General features: G+C 48.8%; 1 protein-coding gene across 1 annotated transcript; it reads left to right on the top strand.

The window, feature by feature from the left end:
- Positions 1 to 20,865: 20,865 nt before the first annotated feature.
- Positions 20,866 to 25,141, top strand: LOC112885746. Its single transcript, XM_025951383.1, has 6 exons — positions 20,866 to 21,480; positions 22,660 to 22,774; positions 23,191 to 23,846; positions 24,052 to 24,154; positions 24,302 to 24,642; positions 24,739 to 25,141. The coding sequence occupies exons 1-5, from the start codon at positions 21,019 to 21,021 to the stop codon at positions 24,592 to 24,594; spliced, it is 1,629 nt and encodes a 542-aa protein (XP_025807168.1). The 5' UTR covers positions 20,866 to 21,018; the 3' UTR covers positions 24,595 to 24,642; positions 24,739 to 25,141.
- Positions 25,142 to 26,272: the final 1,131 nt, after the last annotated feature.

The raw sequence follows: 26,272 nt of genomic DNA, 5'->3' as shown, positions 1-26,272 counted from the left end.
TTCAAAGGCAATTTTTCATCTTCTTCTTCATCCTCCTCTAAAGGCAAAAGCTCTCATCAACACAGACCTCAAGAAGGACAGGTTCTAGTTGAGAAGGACCAGTGTCTTTACTGCAAAGAAAGGGGACACTACAAGAAGAACTATCACAAATACTTAAAGATGATCATGGAGAAGAGAGGTGAGAACATTATTTCATTCGTAAATGAATCCTTGTATATAGAATATTCAAAAACCACTTGGTGGATTGATTCAGGAGCAACTGTTCATGTTGCAAATTCATTGCAGGGATTCCGTTCGACGAGGACCACTCAAAGAAGCGAAAGGCAAGTTAAAGTTGCCAACGGAGCCCAGGCAGATGTTGAAGCAGTAGGAGATGTTCATTTTGAACTAGACACTGGCTTTAACATAATTCTTAGAGATGTTTTATATGTACCTTCTTTACACAGAAACTTAATTAGTACGTCTTGCCTGGACAAAGATGGTTATACCTGTCTATTTGGAGATGGTAGGTGTTTGATAGAATGTAATGATACAGTTATTTCCATTGCATTCAGAAGAAACGATCTTTATTTGATATCGTTGCATGAAAGTGTAAATTCCGTATGCGATAACAACGTGAATGTATTCTCGTCTACACTCGCAAATAGAAAACGGAAAAGAACTCAAGATGCGTCGTCGAAATTATGGCACTGTCGTTTAGGTCATATTTCGAGGGGGAGAATAGAAAGATTAGTTAAAAATGAAATTCTTCCTCCATTAGAGTTCTCTGACTTAGAACAATGCATTGAATGCATACAAGGAAAATTCGTAAAGAAAATAAAGAAAAATGCTAAGAGGAGCGCACGTGTATTAGAGATAATTCACACAGATATCTGTGGTCCGTTCAATGTAAAGAGTGTGGATGGCTATGACTCGTTCATAACGTTCACAGATGATTATTCCCGTTATGGATATATTTATCCAATTAAAGAAAGATCTGAGGCTTTGGATAAATTTAAAATATTCAAGGCCGAAGTAGAAAATCAACACGATTTAAAGATTAAAATCGTAAGATCCGATCGTGGAGGGGAATATTACGGTCGACATACCCCATATGGCCAAGTTCCAGGACCTTTTGCGAAGTTCCTGATGGAGCAAGGCATAGTGGCCCAGTACTCGATGCCGGGCGAACCTCAGCAGAACGGAGTGGCTGAAAGACGTAATCGTACCCTGATGGATATGGTACGAAGCATGATCAGCTACTCTACGTTGCCAGTGAGTTTATGGATGGAGGCTTTGAAAACCGCCATTCATATTCTCAACAGAGTTCCTAGTAAATTGGTGCCGAAAACACCGTATGAGATGTGGACAGGGAGAGTACCCTCAGTGAATCACTTACGGGTATGGGGGAGTCCTGCTGAGGCAAAAGTATTTAACCTGACTATTGTGAAACTAGATTCCAAAACAGTATCTTGCCATTTCATTGGCTATCCAGAAAGGTCAAAGGATTTTCGTTTCTACTTCCCAGACAGATCCACAAAATTTGTAGAAACGAGACACGCAGTCTTACTTGAAGATCAAATGATCCGGGGGAGCGGAACAGTTAGGAAGATTGATCTTGAGGAGAAGCGGGTATATACGCCTAATCCCGTGATTCAGGAATCATTCTTCTCGCTGCCCGCTGTTACTGCGCCGCCAATGCAAGTCACTGCGATGCCAACACCTGCAGTAGCCCCCCTGTGGTAACAGTGAATGAGGACGTGGAACCTATTCATCAGGCTCCTGACGAGCCTATTGCCACACAAGAAGGGGAGCAACAGCAGCCCCAAACAGATGAGGCACCGCAGGCTCAGGCCCATGGGAGACCTCAAAGAATAAGGAAGCCCGCTATTCCCGACGACTATGAAGTCTATAATAGCGAAGAAGTTCAAATAGAGGATGATCCCACTTCATTTGAAGAAGCCATGAGAAGTGAACACTCGTCTAAATGGCTTGACGCCATGAAAGATGAAATAAAATCGATGAGTACCAACAAAGTGTGGGACTTAGAGGAAATTCCTAAAGGAGCCAAAACAGTAGGCTGCAAATGGGTCTACAAAACTAAATATGACTTCCAAGAGAATATAGACAAATTTAAAGCACGACTCGTGGCAAAAGGATACACACAAAGAGAAGGAATTGATTACAATGAGACTTTCTCTCCAGTCTCATGTAAAGATTCTTTCAGAACTATAATGGCCCTTGTGGCCCATTATGATCTAGAATTACATTAGATGGATGTGAAGATAGCATTCCTGAACGGGGACGTAGATGAAACCGTCTACATAGCACAGCCGAAAGGTTTTTTTATGGAAGGTAAAGAAAAACTGGGATGTCGTCAAAAGAAATCAATTTATGGGCTAAAACAAGCTTCAAGACAGTGGTACTTGAAGTTCGATAAAATAATAAAAGAATTCGGGTTCAAAGAAAATGTTGAGGACAATTGCGTTTACGCAAAGTTCAAGAATGGAAAGTATATCTTTCTGATCCTGCATGTGGATGACATCCTACTGGTAAGTAGTGACGTCAGTCTGCTACTAGAAACGAAAAGGTTTTTATCCTCACATTTTGAGATGAAAGATCTTGGTGAAGTAAGATTCGTTTTAGGAATCGAGATTCATCGAGACAGAATGAAAGGGGTATTAGGATTGTCTCAAAAGATATATATAGAAAAGGTCCTAAAAAAATTTAATATGCATAAATGCAGTGCCTCACCTGTACCTATAGTTAAGAGCGACAGATATGGGGAGTTTCAATGTCCCAAGAATCAATATGAAATTGATCAAATGAAAATGGTACCATATGCTTCAGCCGTGGGAAGCTTACAGTATGCACAAGTGTGCACACGCCCTGATATAGCTTACGTTACCGGGTTGCTTGGCAGATTCCAGAGTAATCTAGGACCAGAACACTGGAAGTTAGTAAAGAAGATTCTGCGCTATTTGCAAGGAACCAAAGGCCTCATGTTAATATACAGAAAAATAGAATCTCTGCGTATCGTAGGATACTTAGACTCCGATTATGCAGGAGATGATAGAAAATCCACGTCAGGATATGTGTTCACCCTTGTCGGGGGAGCAATATCGTCGAAAAGTTGTAAACAAACCGTCACTACGTCGTCCACAATGTATGCCGAATTTGTTGCATGTTATGAGGCTACGGGGCAGGTGAACTGGCTAAAGAAGTTTATACCCGGTTTAAAAATGGTCGACGACATATCTAGACCATTAAAGTTGTACTGCGATAATGAGCCCGCAGTAATGTATGCACACAACATAAAGACAAGTGGTGCTGCCAAACACATTGATATAAAGTATTATGTTGTCAAAGATAAAGTCCGAGATCAGATTATAAATCTCGAGTATATAAGCACAGTAAAAATGCTTGCGGATCCGCTAACAAAAGGCTTACCACCTAGCGTGTTCAAAGAACACGTAGCCGGCATGGGGCTAAGGGATAGCCTGTGATCTTCGGACTACAAGGGCCCAAAAGGTTAAAAAATCCGTCTTTGAATGGAAGTGTGTATTGTAGCTGTTAAATCTATCGGCAAATGACCGTGACGATGAGGCATGCTCTATGCACAAATCTATGACGAAACACAAAAAAGTAAAAGGAAAAGAAAAGTGCAGGGTGAGATCAAGGGGGAGACTGTTAGGTTGATCTCCGGGAGACCATCGGACCCCAACGGGCCCGATGGGCCTCCTCGCACCCGCGCCCTGATCGGGGGCGCCCCAGCTCGTTCCTAGCTGATGGGCCCGTGTCGCGCTGCGCTATAAAAAGAGGTGGGGGCCAGCGGCACTGGTCACGAGGTTCGTCGCCGCCGCCACCCCACCGACACCGTGAGCCCTAACCGATCTAAGGAGGCGCAGCAGCGGCGGGAAGCTCCACCTGCGGCCACCGTCAACGCCTTCGCCTCGACCCCGTGCCCGCGTCCGCGACCTGAGCTCGGCCGCCACGAGCACCAGCGCCGCCCGACCATGGCGGGCATGTCTGCATCGCCCGCGGCGCCAGGGCACGAAGGTATAAACCCCGTGCCCCTTTTTCCCTTCTCCATCTCTCTTGCGCTCGGATTATTTTAGTGCCACTCGAATTCTTTCAGTCTAATCGCGCAGTAGCCGATCCCCATATCTAACACCCTGGACTATGCAGCAGGGTGAAAATAATAATAATAATAACTGAAGCATGGTTACTTTGGATCAACTTGATCTGACTGTTGTAACAATACAATACAATACAATAAAATCATATCACAGCATCCAAGACCTATTTTAACTGCACATATTTCTTTCATCATGAAGAGAGTTTGGTTTCGCCCGGAATATTGTTTCCTCGATTGTTTCGCGCAGAAGAGAATCTGTGGCATTGCCGTGAACATAGGCGGAGCTCCCCATACATACCGCAGGGTGGGGCAGCCAGCTACCCCGCGGCGCGAAAACCCCCTCCCCCTCTCGTCCCAGTGCGAATTAAAGCTTGCGGCAGCGTCTGGACGTCAGGCGTCTTGTGGTTGGTTGAAGACGACGATGAACCGATATGGGCCGGGGGTAGATGGTAGCCCATTAGACATTAGGTAGGTGGTGACGCTTCAGTCTTAAAGCAGCTAGAGAACGGTCGACATGCCCAAGCGGGGCAGCTCTCCTATATGCGTCTGCGTAGCTGTGCGTGCTGAGGCATCACAGAAGTGCGTGCTTTGCTTGTAGCATTCAGATGTGGCACAAGGGCACTCACTGGAGCAGGTCAACGTCTTATATCCTAGCAAACTGATGGAACTATAGTGCATGCTTTTATGCTTATGGGATTATTCATGTGTTTCCATGATCTTTGTGATGCATCGATGGTGCTCATCACGAATGTAAATGGGTCACTGAACTAGTTTACCTTGTAGGACAATTGGTTAAATTAAAGATGAAATAATCTCATCTATGTTTCTCTATGACCAAAGCCGCAACAACATGACGGCTATGGCCAGCGAACAAAGCTGCAATAGTCGTAGGAACTAGACAAGGTGGATTTTGGGCAAGCACTGTTCAATACCATTCAAAGTTGACGTAAATTCTGCCCCAGCTAAAATTTCTGGCCAGCTCCGCCACTGGCCGTGAACTGAAGCACGCGTGATAATAATAATAAAAAAACGATAAGAAGCGGTGATGCGAATCTTGCTGACTTGTAGTACGACGCTCAGCCGGGTCGCCGGAGCCCGACGGGGGTCGTCGGGGTCCACACCAGTGCACGACACAACGTGTCCCTGGAAATAAGAGAAAAGAGGACCCAATCAGGCCGGCCGGGCAGATCAATTTTGGCCCCGAAGCTGTAAATATTGGCATAAAAAAGAATCTTACTATTTAGAAATATTAAATAAATAAAAAATTTCACATATGAATGCTAATTCGTGAGACAAATCTAATGAGCCTAATTAATTTATGATTTGCAACAGTGATGCTACAACCGTAACTATCCACTAATCATGGACTAATATACCTTATCAGATCCGTCTCGTAAATTAGGCCTGGTTTCTGCAATTAGTTTTGTAGTTAGATTTTATTTAATATTTTAAATGATAAAATTTTCTTTGATGCGATGGGCTAAAATTCGAGCCAAACACCCTTTTGATTTGTGCTGTTTTGCACAAAAGGAGAAGCTAGGCGTGCTTCTCTTCTCTCCCGGTCAGGTCAGGTCGCGCGACGCAACACGCAAGCAGTTGCGCGAGTGGACGCGTCCTTTTCTCTGCCGGGTTAGGGGATGCCCGAGAGCTCGCCATGGGAAGGGTGCCCAAGCTGAGCGTTGGAGGGTAATTGGTTTTAACCCTGTGATTTTGTACTTCTCAAACCTGCCTACCTCCAACCTCCCGGTCCAATGCATGTCGTCATCAGAAGCCGAGGTTGCCAGTCCAGCAGGCACTTTAGCCAAGCACAGGCAGCGTCTACACTAGACTAGATGTGCTCGTTTTGTAGTTGTTGATCCTGTTCAGAGTCAATCCGAAGAGCTCGCAATTGCTGACATGGCCCCTGTTTGATTCAGTGCGTTTATGCTCCTAGTAGCACAGGACAGGCTAATCTTAGGTTCACAAAAAATAGGATCTCTCAAATAACCTGGGTAGAGAAAAAACCCGCCCCCCGCGTTGCCCAGCCTTGGCGACACGGGCGGCGACGGCACACCTCCAACCCCTCCTCCCTCCCTCCCTCCTTGTGCCTCCTTGCCGCCATCGGAGCACGCTGCCGGAGGCCGCGCAGCCACATGATAGTAGCAGCGGGGCCCTTCCCCATCCTCTCTCCCTCTTGCTCTCCTCCCGGTCGCGGCTCCTCCCGACGATGATGGTGGCTTCTCCGGCGGCCGGCAGCTGGATCCGCCTGCGGCCAGATCTGGTGAGGCCTTGGCCGGATCCGGTCCTGGCACTATACGGCCCGGCTGGGCACGGCCTGGCTTGGCGCGGACGGATGTGGCCGGGCGGGGCCTGGCGCGGCCTGACGCAGCCGGAGACGGCCGTCCACAAGGGGGAGGGTGGTGTCGGAGGAGGTGGTGCGGCGGTGCCCGCGGTGGTGGGGATACAGGCTTTGTGGGCTGCTGGTGGCGAAGTCGGCATCCACGACGGTGGGTGCCAGAGCCGGTATTGATGGTCTTTAACAGCCTCGACGTACAACGGTGTTACGCGTGCGGCGGAGTCAGGTCCGGCTTTACGTGTTGCCCGATCGGAGGGAGTGGCAGTCGATGCAGTTGTGCGGTTGCTGCGTGCAGGTGGCGCGTTGATGCCCCTCTGAAGAGCCTGTGGGGTGGCAGGACAATGGTGATGGCGGTGCTGGATGGGTAGGGGCCCTGCTTCTTGGCCGACATCCGTTCTAGAGGGCTTCTTGGGAGAAAGCCTTGGCGATGGTGACGCTAGTGGGTGCCGCTTTCCTTGTTGGGGGCGTCATATTCCCCTCTAGCTCCTTCATCCAAGTGTGAAAGCCCTGCAACAGTGGCGCCATTGGCGTAGCTCCCTTCCTAAAGGCATCGCGTATGGATTTTTGTCGTGGCTTTGAAGTCTCCTTCAGCAGTTGCGCTTTGCTTTACCTGGTTGTGACGTGGAGGCGAGTGTCGGTGTTTTACCGGCTGCACACCGAGGGGTATATCCAAGGTGATAAATTTAGGTGAGGAGACACCGAGATCAGGAACTTAAAGGTGCAAGGAACATAAGATTAGACAGGTTCGGGCCGCGAGGTGCGTAATACCCTACATCCTGTGTGATGGTTTGTATTGCTTTGGGTGTAGAATAATCCTTGTTTGAGGGGGTCCCTGCCCCCCCTTATATATCCAGGAGGTCAGGGTTACATGAATCCTAACCAACGCTAGCTAGGGAATCGTAACCGAATACAACTCGAGTAGATTCCTTCTGTACCGACTTGCTTTATCTCCTACTCAAACGAGCAGAAAACAACTTAAATAAGAGATATATCTCTTAATCCTGTTTAAACTACATTATGTACACAACCCCGTGGCCCCGGGTCTGACAAGCCCCCGAGCTCTTCGTAGCTGAGTACTGTAGACTTCTCGAGTACTTTCGAAGTAGTCTTTGGCTTCTTTTGAAGCTCCTTCTTGAAGTTCTTCTTCGAGTACTTGCTTGGCTGCATCGAAGCTATGAGGTGCTCATGCCCCGAATTACTTCTTTGGTATGGTGTGCGATTGAAAAATCGCACTCCATATGGAGTAGCCCCCGAGCCTTAGGTTGAATTGGAGAATCAGGCTGAGGGTAACATTAATCTTGAATCTTCCTTACTTTTCAAATAAATTTAAAAAAATAAGTAGTTGATGCCATTATCCCGCAGCCCCCGAGCCTTGAATCCAAATCTCTCATGTTTGGAAATAAGGATCCAAGAATCGTGGCATTGGTGTTAGTCTGAAATTATGAGAAAAACTCTTCGCCTTCTGCACAGTGAAATCGAGCCTCCCGCTGGTTTATTTAACCGTGCGGTGACTTAGGATTTCTTCTGCACTCTCGGTCTTCATATGAGTCATCTTCGAGTAGTTTTGCAGCGTCCAACCCCGAGCTTACGGGCCAGGAGAGCCGAAGGAGCCATGTCGAGTAGTGTGCATCGCCCAGCCCCCAAGCCTGGGGACTAGCGGAACTATGATGGCACGCCGTACTGCCTGGAGGGTTGTTGCCGAAGCTTGATCTGAAAAAAGACAACGCATACATTATGTAGCATAATGCGAAGATACCGAGTAGTACTCAGTAATAATGTGACGACGCCAAAATTTATTCGGTGTAAAAATTGCTGTGTCGAGCTCTTTTTTAGGCCATTCAAATCTCCCGAGTAGTATGCCTGTTACGTTTAAGCACCTGGTCCTGTTTTAGCCATTGCTCATAGCGTGTATGAGATCATTGTCTCGTGTACGCATAAAGGCATTAGGCGTGACAGAAGAGCCGAGATTTCACGGATTAAGGCATGTGCTACCTGAGTAGATTAGCAACCGTTAAGAGGAGACAACGAGCAGAAAGTAGTCATCATACGACAAAGAGGATGCGCGGTGCGCAAAAGTAGTCGACAAATTGTAGCTCTGGAGGGTTTCAATGCCCATCGAGAGTCATACACGGATAAGTAGTCGGCGAAGTGTAGCTCTGGAGGGTTTCAATGCCCGTTGAGAGACGTACACAGATAAGTAGTCGATCATGATGTAGCCCCCGAGGGTTTCATGCCCATCGAGAGGCATACCCAAAAAGGTAGCCGATCTTGTGAAGAACAAGTCGGAAAAGATATAAGTCACTTAGCTTGATTCGTGGACGAATGTCGACAAAGCGTGGAGCTCGTTGATGAAGCTGCGATGGTTTGTTGATGAAGCTCGACTAGTCGGAGTCGATTCCGACTAGTTTTCAAGTCAAGATGAATAGTTGATGTAGTCATTGCTGTGAGGCTCGCTCTCGACTAGCTTCTAGTCGAGAGGAGTAATCGTCGGCGGGCCGCCGAGCCTCCTCGCGAAGTCGAAGTAGTCGAACTCGTTGCTGCTGCGCGCGGGCATTGCAGCATAAGCCGAAGTTGAACCGGGTCGTCGAGGTCGGCGGCTGCAGTGCATCGACGTTGCAGCGCAAGGTGAAGTCGAGCCGAGTAGTCGAGGTCGATATAGCCGTTCGCTAAAGGATCCAATCTCGAACTCGATGAATCCATCCGCCGATGCATATGTATGAAGTAGCAATCCGCCACCTTGAGTGGATTGATGTTGATGAAGAGGTCCTTCAAATTCGCCCAATGATCGCGACGATCAGCCCCACGGTGGGCGCCAGCGTGGAGAGGGACTCGGAGATGGCCTCCTGAGGATCAATGGCCAAATTGCGTAGACCAATTTGTGATCGGCTACGCGAGACCTCAGATTGGAACGAGTCCAACCCATGCAAAGTTGTTGCAGCGCTGGATGGAGTCGCGCCGAAAGCAGACTCCTCCTCGGTCCTCGTAGCGGATCCACGGATTGACAAGTCATCAAGATTATTGACGAGCTTGTCGAGATCGCTATGGAAACTCGCCGCAGGAGTTTTCGGCTTCATGTCGACGAGGAATCAACGAAAACTGCCCGCGCCATCTGCGACGCAGACCCACGAGCCAAAAACAAATGTCGTGCCCTGAGAGGGTACTGACCTGGTGAATTGGAAAGATGCCATCGAGTTCGCCGATGGATCTTCAATGCGCTCCCCTACCTGGCGTCCCAGCTGTCGGTCTTTTACCGGCTGCCCACCAAAGGGTATACTGTGACACCCTGAAAATTCACCAAATTAAATTACGCGTTAGAGTGCTCCATTTAAAAACCTAATCATCGTCAAAGCCCAACCAAACCCTAGCCCTAACCCTCTCTGTTTTCCCCGCCATCCTGACAACCGACACGAACTTGACCGCCGTCCCATTCCGCACCGCTCGGTGGCTGTCGCCCACGCATGACCACGCGCCGCGACCGGCGCCGACGCGATTCCCCCCCCCCCCTCTCTTTCTCCCCGCGTAGTGCGCAAATGACGCGCGCGTGGCCGACCAGCCGCGGTCGCCGCCGTGAAAATCGCCGACGCGCATCACCTTTTCTTTCCCTTTTTCCTCCCCTTTTTCTTTCTCCCATTCTCTTTTCTTTCTCCTTCTCTTCTTTTTCCCCCTTTTCTTTTTCCTTTCTTTCCCTCCCTGCTCTTTTCCTTTTTCCCTCCTCCTCCCCTCTCCTCTCCCCTTCCCCTGCTCCCGAGCACCACCAGGCCCCCGGCCTCCGAGCCACGCCGCCTCCCTTCCTCGCACGCGCGCGCACGCGCAACGCGTGGCCGCGCGCCGCGCCGTGCCGGCCGTCGCTCGCGCCCCGCCCCGGCCCGCGCCTCGCCGCACCGCACGCACACGCGCGCGCCGCCCGTCGCCAACCGCACAGCCCGCCGCTGTCTCTGCTGCCGCACCCCGCACGCGCGCTCGCCACTGTGACCGCACAGCTCTTTCCCCCCACGAGCGACGCCTCGGCGCCCTCGCCACACCACGACAGCCGCGAGCGGCCAAACGCCATTAATGGCGCCCGCCAGCTCGGTGACCGGCCACCGCACGGCCCCGCCTCTCCACCGCCTCGAGCGCCTATAAAAGGGGCCGAGGAGCACCCCCGGCGCCCCCACGAACTGCAGCACCAATTAGCCCCTCACCTCCCTGCCCCTACCACCGCCACCACGCACGCCACCACCGGCCGCCACCCGCCCACCGCGGTCCCGCCTCCTCGCTGCGTCCCAAGCCGAGGTGAGTAGGGGAATACGACCCCCTCGCCTCCCTCCCCCTTTTCCCTTCCGCCACGACCGCCGCCGGGCCCCGGGCCGGCCGGATTTGCCACCCCCGGCGCCCCCATCCCCTCTCCTCTGTTTCCCGTGGGGAGAGGAGGAGGAAGGTGGTCATTTGTCACAGAACCCCTGGCCTCTCCCTTTTTCCCAAAAGAAACCCCCTTGTGCCACATTTAACTGCAGGTCCTCCTGTTTTTAGCCATTCAGGAAAAACTAAAACCCCCGTCTCATAAACTTAATTTTAATTAGGTCCCTACACCTTTCTAGTATACCCCAAGTACCCTCAGGAGTTATAACCAAGCCCCGCCACCTCTAAAACATTTACAAACAGGTCCCTGACTCCTTGTTTAACCCTTAGACCTTTATAGAACCTATCATTTTATGCGCCAAACGACCTCCGATCGACCTAAAACTTTACCACGCCCTTTCTAGTATAGTTCTAACCATGCCATTAAGAAACCACCCAAAACTATTACCCCTATCGCCATAACTAAATTATTTCCGATTCAAACTCAACGACGAGAGCTTTTGGTTCTTTCGCTTGATTGTGTGCCTGTGTGCTTGCGTCGTAGGACACGGAGTGAACGAGGAAGGTCTCGACTGTGATCAAGCGAACGAGGACCAGTTCTGCGACCCCGAACCCGAGGGACAGTGCTTCGATCAGGACCTCCCGCAAGGACTTGATGATGGCAAGTTCAACTCCGCCCTTTGATGCATGTTTCTGTCCTAGTTTTTACAAACACAACCCAATGGCCTGTTTTATAAAATTGCATGATTTTGCTCACTGAAAACATGGTAGGATAGCCACCCTTGTTTGTGATAACCATACCTTGACCACCTGGTTTTATAAAGAAAGTGTGTGTGTGTGTGGGAAGGGATAAAACGTGGTTTTGAAAGACGAGTCAGACGGGATGGATGGCATTTCTGTGTGAAATGCCGTTGGTGTGCTCGTACCTGTGTGGTCGAGCGAGGAAGGGAGATATCCATCTTGCCACCCCTAAGGACCGAGTTGATGTGTCATCTCACCTAGCTTCCTGTCGTGCAAACCACTTGACCGTTGTATGGGCAACGGCTTAGCATAAATCCCACTAGTTAGTATTAAGAATAAGTACCCCCTCCCCAGGATTGATGACCTTTTCGATCAGCTAAAAGGAGCCAAGTACTTTTCCAAGATCGACCTAAGGTCAGGATATTTTCAGCTCAAGATTAGAGAAAGTGACATCCCTAAGACAGCTTTTGTCACCCGCTACGGGCAGTTCGAGTTCACCGTAATGTCCTTCGGACTAACCAATGCCCCTGCCTATTTTATGAACCTCATGAACAAAGTATTTATGGATGAGCTGGATAAGTTTGTCGTAGTCTTTATCGACGACATACTTATCTACTCCAAGTGTATTCAGGAACATGAGCAACATCTGCGGGTAGCATTGGAAAAGCTGAGGACACATAGGCTTTCCTTGGTCACATTCTGACCGCGGAAGGCGTAGCAGTGGACCCAGAGAAGGTCGAAGCAGTTTCCAATTGGAAGCAACCGACCAATGTTAGTGAAATCAGAAGTTTACTTGGATTAGCTGGGTACTATCGGAGATTCATCGAGGGGTTCTCCAAGATAGCCCGACCCATGACGGAACTTCTTAAGAAGGAGAAGAAGTTCGCCTGGACGGAATCGTGTGAAAGAAGTTTTCAAGAATTGAAGCAAAGGTTGACAACTGCCCCAGTGCTGACCCTACCGGACATTCATCGGGATTTTGTCATTTATTGTGACGCATCCCGACAAGGATTAGGGTGTGTGCTGATGCAAGACGGGAAAGTCGTTGCATATGCCTCCCGCCAACTCAGGACTCATGAGCAGAACTATCCGACCCATGATTTGGAATTTGCAGCCGTAGTGCATGCCCTTAAGATTTGAAGGCATTACTTGATTGGAAATAAGTGTGAGATTTACACCGACCATAAGAGTCTGAAATATATCTTCACCCAGTCGGATTTGAACTTAAGGCAGAGGAGATGGTTGGAGTTGGTTAAGGACTACAATTTAGAGATCCATTATCATCCCGGGAAGGCAAACGTGGTAGCCTATGCCTTAAGTCGGAAAACCTATGGACCCAAAGACAACCATCTACGCGAGGAAATGGCACAATTAAATGTGCACATTGTTCCTCGAGGTTCCAGCCATGTGCTGAACGTCCAATCAACACTAGAGGATAGAATTAGAGAGGCTCAAAGCTCGGATCAAGAGTTAATAAAGATCTACAAACAAACTGGAGAAAATAAAGCACCAGGTTTCAGAGTGGACAATAAGGAAACGCTATGGTACGAGAATAGGATTTGTGTACCCCAGGATGGAGACTTTCGGCGGATAATCATGGATGAAGCCCATAACTCGGCCTACTCCATCCACCCAGGGTCCACCAAAATGTATATGGACATAAGGCAAAAATATTGGTGGAATGGAATGAAGGCGGATATTGCACGATTTGTGGCTCATTGTGATACTTGTCAAAGGATCAAGGCCGAACCTCAAAAGCCAGCAGGATTGTTGCAACCCTTACCTATCCCGGTGTGGAAATGGGATGAGATAGGAATGGACTTTGTAGTGGGTCTACCCAGGACACAGAAGGGACACGATTCTATATGGGTAATAGTGGACCGACTCACTAAATCGGCTCATTTCATACCCGTACGAACTAGTTACGGTGGAGAAAAGCTGGCAAAGCTATATGTGGAAAACATAGTAAAGTTACATGGAGTGTCTAGCAGAATTGTCTCGGATAGAGGACCCAATTCACCTCTAGGTTTTGGAAAAGCTTGCATCAAGCCATGGGCACCAAGTTAGATTTCAGCTCCGCATACCACCTACAGACGGATGGTCAAACCGAAAGGGTAAATCAGATTATGGAAGATATGCTGAGAGCATGCGTCCTGACCTATGGAAAGGATTGGGAGCAGAGTCTGCCCTATGCAGAATTCTCGTACAACAACAGTTACCAAGCCAGCTTGGGCATGTCGCCATTTGAAGCTCTCTATGGAAGGAAGTGCAAAACTCCCCTGATGTGGTCAGAAGTTGGAGAACGTGCCCTAGTAGGACCCGCGCTTATAAAAGAAGCAGAAGAAAAAGTAGCGGAGATCCGCGAGAAATTGAAAGCGGCTCAATCCCGACAAAAGAGCTATGCAGACAAGAAAAGGCGAGAAATAAATTTCAACCCAAGAGATTTTGTTTATCTCAAGGTCTCACCTATTCGAGGGACCTGAAGGTTTCAGGTACAAGGAAAGCTAGCCCCTCGGTACATTGGGCCGTACCAAGTTCTGAAGAAAGTCGGAGCCGTAGCATATCGATTGGAGCTACCCAGAGAAATGGCAGATATACACCCAGTGTTTCATGTCTCGCAATTAAGAAGGTGTTTGAGAGTACCCGAGGAAGAACACGTGTCGGTGGAAACAATAGATTTACAGCCGGATCTGCGATACCAGGAAGTACCGATCAAAATTCTGGCCACTGTCACTAGGAGAACAAGAAACTCCGAAGTACGGATATGCAGGGTTCAATGGAGCAGACACGGAATAGAAGAAGCGACGTGGGAACGCGAAGAGGCTCTAAAGAAGGAGTTTCCCATCTGTTTAGGAACCAGCCGAATCTCGAGGACGAGATTCATTTTAAGTGGGGTAGGTTTGTGACGCCCTGAAAATTCACCAAATTAAATTACGCGTTAGAGTGCTCCGTTTAAAAACCTAATCGTCGTCAAAGCCCAACCAAACCCTAGCCCTAACCCTCTCCATTTTCCCCGCCATCCTGACAACCGACACGAACTTGACCGCCGTCCTATTCCGCACCGCTCGGTGGCTGTCGCCCACGCGTGACCACCCGCCGCGACCGGCGCCGACGCGATTCCCCCCCCCCCTCTCTTTCTCCCAGCGTAGTGCGCAAATGACGCGCGCGTGGCCGACCAGCCGCGGTCGCCGCCGTGAAAATCGCTGACGCGCATCACCTTTTCTTTCCCTTTTTCCTCCCCTTTTTCTTTCTCCCATTCTCTTTTCTTTCTCCTTCTCTTCTTTTTCCCCCTTTTCTTTTTCCTTTCTTTCCCTCCCTGTTCTTTTCCTTTTTTCCTCCTCCTCCCTTCTCCTCCCCTCTCCTCTCCCCTTCCCCTGCTCCCGAGCACCACCAGGCCCCCGGCCTCCGAGCCACGCCGCCTCCCTTCCTCGCACGCGCGCGCACGCGCAACGCGTGGCCGCGCGCCGCGCCGTGCTGGCCGTCGCTCGCGCCCCGCCCCGGCCCGCACCTCGCCGCGCCGCACGCACACGCGCGCGCCGCCCGTCGCCAACCGCACTGCCCGCCGCTGTCTCTGCTGCCTCACCCCGCACACGCGCTCGCCACTGTGACCGCACAGCTCTTTCCCCCCACGAGCGATGCCTCGGCGCCCTCGCCACACCACGACAGCCGCCAGCGGCCAAACGCCATTAATGGCGCCCGCCAGCTCAGTGACCGGCCACCGCACGGCCCCGCCTCTCCACCGCCTCGAGCGCCTATAAAAGGGGCCGAGGAGCACCCCCGGCGCCCCCACGAACTGCAGCACCAATTAGCCCCTCACCTCCCTGCCCCTACCACCGCCACCACGCACGCCACCACCGGCCGCCGCCCCCCACCGCGGTCCAGCCTCCTCGCTGCGTCCCAAGCCGAGGTGAGTAGGGGAATACGACCCCCTCGCCTCCCTCCCCCTTTTCCCTTCCGCCACGACCGCCGCCGGGCCCCGGGCCGGCCGGATTTGCCACCCCCGGCGCCCCCATCCCCTCTCCTCTGTTTCCCGTGGGGAGAGGAGGAGGAAGGTGGTCATTTGTCACAGAACCCCTGGCCTCTCCCTTTTTCCCAAAAGAAACCCCCTTGTGCCACATTTAACTGCAGGTCCTCCTGTTTTTAGCCATTCAGGAAAAACTAAAACCCCCGTCTCATAAACTTAATTTTAATTAGGTCCCTACACCTTTCTAGTATACCCTAAGTACCCTCAGGAGTTATAACCAAGCCCCGCCACCTCTAAAACATTTACAAACAGGTCCCTGACTCCTTGTTTAACCCTTAGACCTTTATAGAACCTATCATTTTATGCGCCAAACGACCTCCGATCGACCTAAAACTTTACCACGCCCTTTCTAGTATAGTTCTAACCATGCCATTAAGAAACCACCCAAAACTATTACCCCTATCGCCATAACTAAATTATTTCCGATTCAAACTCAACGACGAGAGCTTTTGGTTCTTTCGCTTGATTGTGTGCCTGTGTGCTTGCGTCGTAGGACACGGAGTGAACGAGGAAGGTCTCGACTGTGATCAAGCGAACGAGGACCAGTTCTGCGACCCCGAACCCGAGGGACAGTGCTTCGATCAGGACCTCCCGCAAGGACTTGATGATGGCAAGTTCAACTCCGCCCTTTGATGCATGTTTCTGTCCTAGTTTTTACAAACACAACCCAATGGCCTGTTTTATAAAATTGCATGATTTTGCTCACTGAAAACATGGTAGGATAGCCACCCTTGTTTGTGATAACCATACCTTGACCACCTGGTTTTATAAAGAAAGTGTGTGTGTGTGTGGGAAGGGATAAAACGTGGTTTTGAAAGACGAGTCAGACGGGATGGATGGCATTTCTGTGTGAAATGCCGTTGGTGTGCTCGTACCTGTGTGGTCGAGCGAGGAAGGGAGATATCCATCTTGCCACCCCTAAGGACCGAGTTGATGTGTCATCTCACCTAGCTTCCTGTCGTGCAAACCACTTGACCGTTGTATAGGCAACGGCTTAGCATAAATCCCACTAGTTAGTCTGATATCCATCAGGAGAGCTGAGAGCAACAGGTGATCAAGGAGAAGGGATAAGCTTTGTGTGACTTATGCCCCGGTTAAACCTCGGAGATAGGTCGAATGACCCCTTGATGGATCCCGTGGTGGCTAATCAGGTCTAGTTAAGGTGGGTAATGGCTTTGATGGGATCTGCACTGACACTAAGGTGATCGTGCTGTGGTACCCCACCTGTGGGTAAAGTTGCACACCTCTGCAGAGTTAAAATCTATTCGAATAGCCGTGCCCACGGTATTGGGCAAGTTATGGTGTGGTCACATAACTAGTGTTTCTCTCCGGGAATGGTTGGGCTGGTGTGGGTTGTTTGGAAAGTGTCCGGCAGTTGTGCCGTGTGCTACGGCGGACGGGGAGTCCGGTAGCATCTTAAAACTTGAATCCTGTGTGGATCAACATCCTGTGCTCCTTGGTACTAGAAAACATGTTTTGGAAATGTTTTAAACGAACCTTTGCATACAACCGAGTTTTCTGCGAATGAACCATAACCTTATCCTTGGATTGTCCTGTGCATTGATTTCTGTCATAACCCCTTCCGTGGGTGTGATTGGACTTGCTGAGTACGTTTGTACTCACCCCATTCTTACTTTTACAGTGGAATATCCAGACTACATCCCCGAAGACGTCGAGTAGGGTTTCGTCCTGCACCCAGACTTGCCTGTGGTTAAGGCCACCGCTGGAACTCCGCATGGCGCAAGACTCTGATGACCCTCTTTTCGTAGCTAGTGTAGTAGTGTGGGTTTTAGTTGTAATCCTCGCGATAGTGGCGCTTCACTGCCCATTACCGCGTAGAGTTGTACGGTGAAGTACCATCTGATGTAATAAAAGTGTTATCAGCCTCCTGGGACTGATAAAGCATCACTTTTAAGTCTCCCCAGATGGGGGGGACGCTTCATATATCCAAAGTGGTAATTTAGGTGAGGAGACACCGAGATCAGAAGCTCGAAGGTGTAAGGAACACAAGATTAGACAGGTTCGGGCCGCGAGGTGCGTAATACCCTACGTCCTGTGTGATGGTTTGTATTACCTTGGGTGTAGAATGATCCTAGTTTGAGGGGGTCCCTGCCCCCCCTATATATCTGGGAGGTCAGGGTTACATAAATCCTAACCAACGCTAGCTAGGGAATCGTAACTGAATACAACTCGAGTAGATTCCTTCTGTACCGACTAGCTTATCTCCTACTTAAACGAGCAGAAAACAACTTAAATAAGAGATAAGGCGGGCTTTATCTCTTAATCCTATTTAAATTACGTTATGTACACAGCCCCGTGGCCCTGGGTCTGACAGCGAGTCTTGCAACGTGAAGTCGGAGCTGCTGCTTTAGGGACGTGGCTCCGCAACGATGACACGTGGCAAGACTCCATCCATAGAAGGCTGGGGCTCTGCTGGGGGTTTGCAACAACTGGGGGCGAGGTGTGGCTCGTGTTTGGAAATCGGAGCTGCTCTTCGCGGGTGCTTGAGGTTGGCAACAATGACCGGTCGAAGGCGCTTGCTTCGGGGCAGCTGGCGAATGGCTCGTGGGTGGCCTGTCATGGGAAGTCAGAGCTGCTGGCAGCATTACTTCCATGCTCGGCAACGATGACCCATGGCAGCGTGTCGTGTTTGTGCTCAATCGCGCCGCGTGGTTGCTTAGCCTCGTGGGTGCCCTGTTTGGCCTCTCGTTCGGCTAGCATTCTTGCACATAAATTCTTTCATCTTAATTGAAGGTGCTATATTCTAGCTCTACTACTTCTATGCTTTATCATCCCCTCTTTTGTTTTGTATCATGTAGGATGGAGGTGCTAGAATACGGAAGAAGATGGTAGTACAACATCAGCTTCATGGACCTAGATGTTATAAACGTGAATAATGTACTCAAATGGTCAAATCGGACCGAGAACAATATATTAATACCTTTGGATTTGCAATATAAGCAGGGGCAGAACCCAGTGGAGGCCAAACTGGTCCCCCCCTCCCTGATGAAAGTTTTGACGCAATCAACAAAGCGACATGAGAAATCTAGTATTTATTTAGCTAATAGCCTCCTGATAAATAGATTTTGGCAATTTGTCCCTCCCTTTTTGGTCACCGTCCGCCACTGAACATATTTGTACATATATTCTGTTTCCATACAACTAAATCCTTCGACTATATTTTCCATCCATTCAATTTGATAAAAAAGTATACCCAATATTTTATATATACATATATATATATATATATATATATATATATATGTCAACAGCTTCACTGGATCTTACTCTCTATCAAGATTGATTGATCCCGAGTTGTGGTGTTCGACCCTAAGAAAAAACCGGTAGAAGAATATCAAAACCTCGTAGACATCCTCAAAAAAGCATGGGCTCACTTCCACATAGTGTTTGAGATATGTGGAAGGAAATAACTTATGTGGCTACTACATATGTGAGTTCATCCGTAGATTTTACGGTCCAAAGAGAATGAGGCAACAAGAATTCGATGTACGTAAAAGAATAATAATAATTTTTTATTTTATTCCCTACATGTATTGATTTAAAATAGTAATGATTGCACGTGATAGATTTGGCGAATGAAAGATGACCCATCGAACCGGAAAGAGTCAGGGCAATTCAAGAAGTATATTGTGGATTCCTGCTGGATGAGGTTATAAATCCTAAAGGAGAATTTCATACCGATCATAGGATAAGCGTGGGTCAACTTGATCCAAACAGGGGCAATGACGACGATAAAGAGTAGTAATATTTGAAGTACTTGTAAGGAAATAACTTATGTGACTACTTGTAATATTAAAGTGTATAAAAATTGTATATATATAATATATATGTAATCTTTGCGTTGCTAGATACGAATATAAATATGAATACGAATGCTAGCTATACATAAACAGATACGAATACGAATTCGAATTGAAACTAAAAAGGAAAAGAAAAGAAATATAATAAGTAAACAAATAAAAAAACAAAGAATTTAGTACCGGCTGGCGGTACTAAACTGCCGCCCCAATCGCCCTGTGTGGCGAGCAGTTTAGTACCGGCTGGTGTTATCAGCTGGTACTAAATGTATGCCAATTTAGTACTGCCCAGGCTGTAACGGGTGGGGAACCGGTACTAATTGGGGTTCCCACCCGGTACTGGTGCTCATATCTCTAGTTGTGTCAGCAGTTCTCCAGGTGAAAATTTAACTTCGGCTTGTCGGATGGGTGACGACAGCGTTTTGAATGTCGTGTTCTCCTTGGAGGCGTCGTCCTGGAGTTCTGTGTACCTATACTCATTGCCTAGGCGGAATCTATGCATGTGGTTTCTACGTGGAAGGATTTCGTGGGCAACCAAAGATTCAAATATCAAATTTCTAAGCAGACGAGAGATGTGTTGGATTAGTGCTGCGCAAAGCTATTGCAGGATTGAAATGTGAACCAAGAAGAAGACTGAAGCGTAGTCTTCTAGCTTATAGAAAACTAACCAGGAGGCGTCGGTGCTGACTCGTCGTACACGATGACGGTGACCGGTGGCCGGCCGGCACGCGAGGTCAGGGGCGGCCCGACGACAGCACGCCGTGCAATAATATTGTCCATGGAATAATGTTTGACACCAATTAAAAGTATTAAATATATACTAATTACAAAACTAATTATATAAATGGAAACTAATTCATAAAAAAAATTATATATATATATATATATCAGCCCGTGCTCCCACACCGGTTAGTAATTTTGAGTGTAATGATTATTAGAAATTCATGAAAAAAAGTCCATTGCTAATAATCAAAATTATTCCACCAGTTTGTGCATAGAATTATTCTCTGTATTCAAGAATTTGTCTATGGCTGTGTATGTTCTGTATGCTAGCTCTTCAAGAGTAAAGCTCTAGGGACTCCAGTTTGTGCACAGAATTATTCCAAAGATCATCCTAATCCTAAAGGAGAATTGTCCTTCCATGTGGAAAGGCCAGATACTTTTATTGATTGAACAGTTTAAGCAATCCTTTCCACCAGAAGGATCATTTTTTACCTTGCCCTGTGAGTTTATCATTTGAATAGTAGTTCTTCCATATAAGCTTTACCCAAGGTAAATTGTTGAGCTACATACTTAAGTAGGGAAAAGCACAATAAAAAAGGGCTAAGTGCGACTTTGCGGCAGTGGCTGCTGACTAATTCGACAGCCCAGTGCCGGGCTGTGGTAAGCCCGACGCATGACATGTGGTGGGCCATGGCCTCACAGGCTGCCAGCAGCCAGGTCACTATAAAATTAATGCTCGTCACGCCAACTCGTGGCTATCTCAGGGCCTCAGGCAGGAGCTTGCCCATTCAGCTAAGCAAATCTTCCTCTGGCCTCCACCATCCCTTTCCCCTCCAGCGCCGGCCGCCCCTAACCCCCGAAAGAGAAGCTCCCAGCTGCAAGTCAAACTTGCCTCCTACCCTTGCCGGCTTTTCCAATCTCAATGGAACCCGATGGCGCCGCTGCCACGCTTCGGAACATCAACGACGCCATGGAGGAGGTGCGCCGCAGAAGCCTCAGCTATAGGGGCTGGACCATCAAGGAGGCGATGGAGGACATGCGCAGTGGAAAGTGGGAGCGGCGTCGCATAGCCTACCGCACGCTGCAGGCCAACGCCGGCCTCGCCGAGGCTGACCCATGGCATCTCCCGGCTCAATTCGTCATGCCCGTGCAGAAGAAGCCGGGGAGCTCGAGACTGTGGACACATTCTGGGTACTGGGAAGAGAAAGAAGACGACTTCATCGCGATCCGCTCCAGGGGAGGAGGAGAAGGCTCGTCCTCGCCCTCCAGCTCGCCGTGCTACGAAGGGGTTAGGAGGACCCTGGAGTTTTACGAGCACAACGGCACCAAGACGGACTGGGTCATGCACGAGTACAGCCACCTCGATGCCAACATGTTTCTCCAGGTAACACCGACATCGCTGTATCTGCATGCTGAGAGATACAGCTGTTTTTTATGACTTTGAACTCCACTAACTTCAAATAATCTTGTAGCCAAATACTCTAACTCCAAAATTTTATGGAGCTCTGTAGTTTAAATAAATTTAAAAAATTTAGTATCTCTTTTGCAACCCTAGAAAACTCGATTACAATCCTAAACGTGGAGTTGTAGGGTAAATTACATAGAAAACCGGTTCTTTCTTGTCTCCACCCTCCAGTGCGGCCCCCCTCCTCCCCTCTTCCCGGCGCCGAGCGCCGTCCCTCTTCTCCGGCGTCGGTGGCCGGGGCGGGCCCGCCGCACCATTTAAGGGCGGTCGCCCTGCGCTGCAGAAGCTGCTGCACACGGCCTACAACCGTGGGGACACCTCCGTCGAGGTGCGCGTGCGCCGCCACGCAGGGCGACGGTAGCGGGCTGCCTCCCTCCCCACCGCCGGCGCCTCGGCTCCCACCGCCGGTGCTGCCTCCCTCCCCACCGGCCCCGCACTCCCCGAAGGCCGCCGCCATCATCGAGCGGCAGGCTGGAGGTGAGGTGGCGGCAGAACACGGCTCCTGCACCGGGCAGGGTGACGGTGGACTACGAGCGGGGGGCGACGGGACCGGCAGGTGGAGGCGAGGCGGAGCAGAGCGGGTGACCGAGCGCAGATCCGAAGCACGGACGAGACGGAGCCGGCCTCGCGGGACCTGATGTGGGGGAGCTCGCCGGGAGCGGCCTCCAGCGTTGTCGGGCGGCCGGCTGGAGCGGAGCTCGGGCGCCGCCGCCGCTGCCGAGCTCCAGGGAGGATGGCCACGGAGAGCGTCGATGGTGGGCCGTCGGCCGGCGAACCGACTAGGGAGGAGTATGACACGTGGATCCCGCGAACCAAGGGCAATAATAGCAATACACCTATAAAATTATATTTTTAAAGTTAAGAATACCTTTGTAGTCAAACACCACGTCGAGATAGCTCTAACTTTATCTAGAGCTAACTCTACCTGAAGCTTTGAAGTGGAGTTTCGGAGTCATGCCAAATATATCCTTAATTGCCGCAACAAAAAGAGATATATTAGTTATTAGATTTTTCTATGACCATCCCAAATAACACCTTTGATAAATGCCGTCTCAAGCGTGGATTAATTTTTCCCATACGTTCCTTGCTTACTTGTAGGAGGATATGGTTCTTCGTAAGGTATTCAATAAAAAACACACACATCGGGTACATTTCATCTTGGAGCATCTTGAGTGGATCATGGAAGCTCACCGTGAAACACTCGCCAAGCACAGTACATTTCATCCCCTGATAATTCCTTATTATATGTGATGATGCTCCTTAAGTTATTGGCCAACACAATTTGTAATTATACCCTTGTAAAAGTCATTTCAAGTTGCAATTACAGGCTTGTTGCTTAGATGCCACACCCGCATATTCCCTAGCTTCTCTTTTGGCCAGATTCGTGGAGTAAGCTATTACAACAAAACATTTGATCTAATGTACTACTCAATGCAAGGTTGAATCATATCAAACATGTTGATATATGGCGTCAAATTAGAACACCAAGGGTGCACTTTGCAAAAGGATTGGACATTTAGACTACTAGGATGGTAAACAGCAACTATTCTAGTTGTAGGCGTTAATTCGCAATTATAGGTGACTTGCAGGGTGGTATTTGCATTTTTTTTAATATTAGCTCTTCCACAGGTGAACAAGAAGCGCTGATCAATTATGTGAAGAAAACTCTGTTCGACGAAGTTATGCAGTCCCTACGGGAATCTGGGTGTGGGGAGTTCCCAACTGCGTCCTCTGCTCCAGATGGAGAATCAGATGATGTTTGGCAGCACTTCACCAGGATAAACACCAAAGATCCCGATGTGGTGTACGCAGCGTGCCACCGCTGTGACAGGGTGCTCAGGGCTCATTCCAAGAATGGCACTTCTCACCTCAGAAGGCACCGTAAGACTAAGACATGTACATGCAACAACAATCCATCATCCACCACTGAGGACCAGGAGAGCCTGCGTGAGCTCCGCGCAAACCTCGATCTCTACAAGCACGGGAAGATGGAGGGAAGGGTTGTCGACTCTCCGGACCTCAACACTAGTGTGGATCCGTGGGATCTTCCCACCCCACGCTACTTCACGAGCTCGTTGAACCGGAAGACGCATCAGGGGCGCTGGGAGGAGATTAAGAGTCATGACAAGCTCATCGCCATCCGCATCGGTCAGTTGCCGGTGCCGCAGTACGCGGGGCTGAAGAGGACCCTGGAGTTCCACCATGATGACGGCACCAAGACGGACTGGATCATGCTCGAGTACCACCAGGTCGATGACTACAACACCCGCGACCTGCTTCTTGAGGTATAAGGATCTCTCACAAACAAATAATTCTTCAAGTAACTAGCAGCAAATACGTACTAAACATGTGAAAAATTTACTTACTTCTGTTATGTAAGAACCTCTATGGTGCATCCAGAATTCATATAATTAAACCAGCTGGTATACAAGTTGCAGCACCTTTGTTATGCTTTCATTTTCATCATACTTGACGTGCGCTTACTTGTAGGGGAGCATGGTGTTTCGCAAGGTAATCCAAATTTTCAAAGATGCGGTCAAAGAGTTGGAAAGGATGTGGAATGGGGACGACGAAGAAGAAGAGCGCTACATCGGTAGGATATATTGAACAGCTTAATCCCCAAAATACTTCAATCACTGCAGCGAGTCTTCATTTACTTCATTGCATCAATTTAGCAGTAGAGAAAACTTTGCACGAGCATCAAGTATCAAAACTAACCTTCCGTACTTCCATCCGTTAGGTGAGCGTGAAGAAGAGGTGAAGGCGTGCATGAGCACCTTGCTCCGTGACTGCTTGCTCGGTGAGGTTGGTCAAAGTGATCAATCACGGGTTGGAAAGCGCAAGAGGACTGGTGCACCGGAGGGCGGATCAGAAGTTTGGCTGTACTTCACTAAGATTTACACCATGGATCCTGACAGGGTGTATGCAGTGTGCCACTCTTGTGACAGGGGTTACAAGGGTCACTCCAAGAATGGCACCTCTCACCTTAAAAGGCACAACAAGACATGCTCAAGCAAGCACCGGAAAGTGTAGAGGAAGAAGTCTGGCAATTCGTACTAGTTTTCGGGAAATATGAACCTTGTGAGTTGTTTTGGCTACAACTGGCCTGCTCACCCTATTGAATTTTTCCTCTAGGCTTGTCTCACTGGATTCTCACTTGCCCTATTTTTTTTTCAGAGAACAGGAGAAGGGAGAATGCGCTGAAGCTAGGAGCGGAAAGGATGACCTTTTAAGCTGTGTCTTTTTCTTCTTGTCAACGTTTCCTTTTCTCAGTTTGTTTTAGGCTTGATCTATCCTCAAAGTACTGTCTCTCTTCAGAAAAAAATTATGATGTCAGTATGGCTAAGTTGTTGAGTGAGTCTTATTGGAGGTCTAAAAGTGTTGTCTTTCTTCAGAAAATTGTAGTGTCAGTATGGATAAGTCGTTCAGTTCTATTGGAGGTTGTTTTTACTTTTAGGTACAATGATACGTGGCCCACCTAATCTACGATTTTGATATTTGAGGAGTACTATCTTCTGAATCTAAAAGGTGGAGACTGATTTAATAGTTAAGCTGCTAGCTGCAGTTTGCTTCCGAGATTAGAAACCTGATTTGGCGCGGCAGCTGCTCTGTAGATTTGTCATCCCTCTAGACATATCTTGTGCTAAACAAACGGGTTGGGCAAATGCGGACTTCCTCTTATCATTTGAATTGGGCACTGAATCCACACATATGAGGAAATTTCTTTTCAAAAAAAATCTTGTGAGGATATTGCTGACATGGCCCCTGTTTGATTCCGTGTCTAATGTTACCGGCAGCCCACATGGCATTGCTAATCCCTGCCAGGGTAGAATTCTCGGCCGAAAATCATTTCTAGTGGCATTTTATGTGTTTCCAAATTCAGTGCCATTTTATGTGTTTCCAAATTCCAAGTGAACGAATGTCCAGCGGTTGGAGTCCTCGATCGATCGGTCTGTACGTTTGGTGATTCACCCAGGTAAGATGAGATCCAGAAGAGGTGCGCCAAGAGGGTCATGGAGTGGAGAAAGACGCTAGAGAAGGCGTCCGTCCGCTGCAGTGGACAAGAACCCAGTGCAATCAGGCCAGGCAGGCAACGCAAGCAGACGCGCCCTTCCGGTTCTCCCTGCCTCAGTCACGCGTACGGCAGCCAGCCGGGCCGGGGGCGTCCGACCTAGCAGTCGATGAGCCATCACGCACAGAAAGGGACGCACCGTGTGCTTTTTTGTTCTGTATTATAATTATCCCGTTATCCGCCATACGGGAGGCGGCTCTTTTCAAAGTAAAACTAAACCAGGAGGCGTCGATGCTGACGGTGACTGGCGGCCGGCCGGCACGCGGGGTTAGGGGCGGCCCGACGACAGCACGCCGTGCAATAATATTGCCCCTTAATAATACCAATTAGAAGTATTAAATATAGACTAATTACAAAACTAATTATATAAATAAAAACTAATTTATATAAAAAATAATATTATATATATATCAGCCCGTGCTCCCATACCGGTTAGTAATTTTGAGTGTAATGATTATTAGAAATTCATGAAAACAAATAAAGTCCATAGCTAATAATCAAAATTATTCCACCAGTTTGTGCATAGAATTATTCTCTGTATTCATGAATTTCTCTATGGCTCTGTATGTTCTGTATGCTAGCTCTTCAAGAGTAAAGCTCTAGGGACTCCAGTTTGTGCATAGAATTATTCCTGACTTG

The sequence above is a fragment of the Panicum hallii genome, chromosome 3 (genome assembly GCF_002211085.1).
Source record: "Panicum hallii strain FIL2 chromosome 3, PHallii_v3.1, whole genome shotgun sequence".
NCBI lineage: Eukaryota > Viridiplantae > Streptophyta > Magnoliopsida > Poales > Poaceae > Panicum > Panicum hallii.
This window is presented reverse-complemented; position numbering and strand designations above follow the sequence as displayed.

Excerpts from the sequence above, each read along its gene's own strand:
- LOC112885746 (XM_025951383.1), top strand. The coding sequence starts at position 21,019 with ATGGAACCCGATGGCGCCGCTGCCACGCTTCGGAACATCAACGACGCC. Across the intron at positions 21,481-22,659 it reads ATGCCAACATGTTTCTCCAG|GAGGATATGGTTCTTCGTAA; the intron begins GTAACACCGACA and ends GCTTACTTGTAG. Across the intron at positions 22,775-23,190 it reads TGAAACACTCGCCAAGCACA|GTGAACAAGAAGCGCTGATC; the intron begins GTACATTTCATC and ends GCTCTTCCACAG.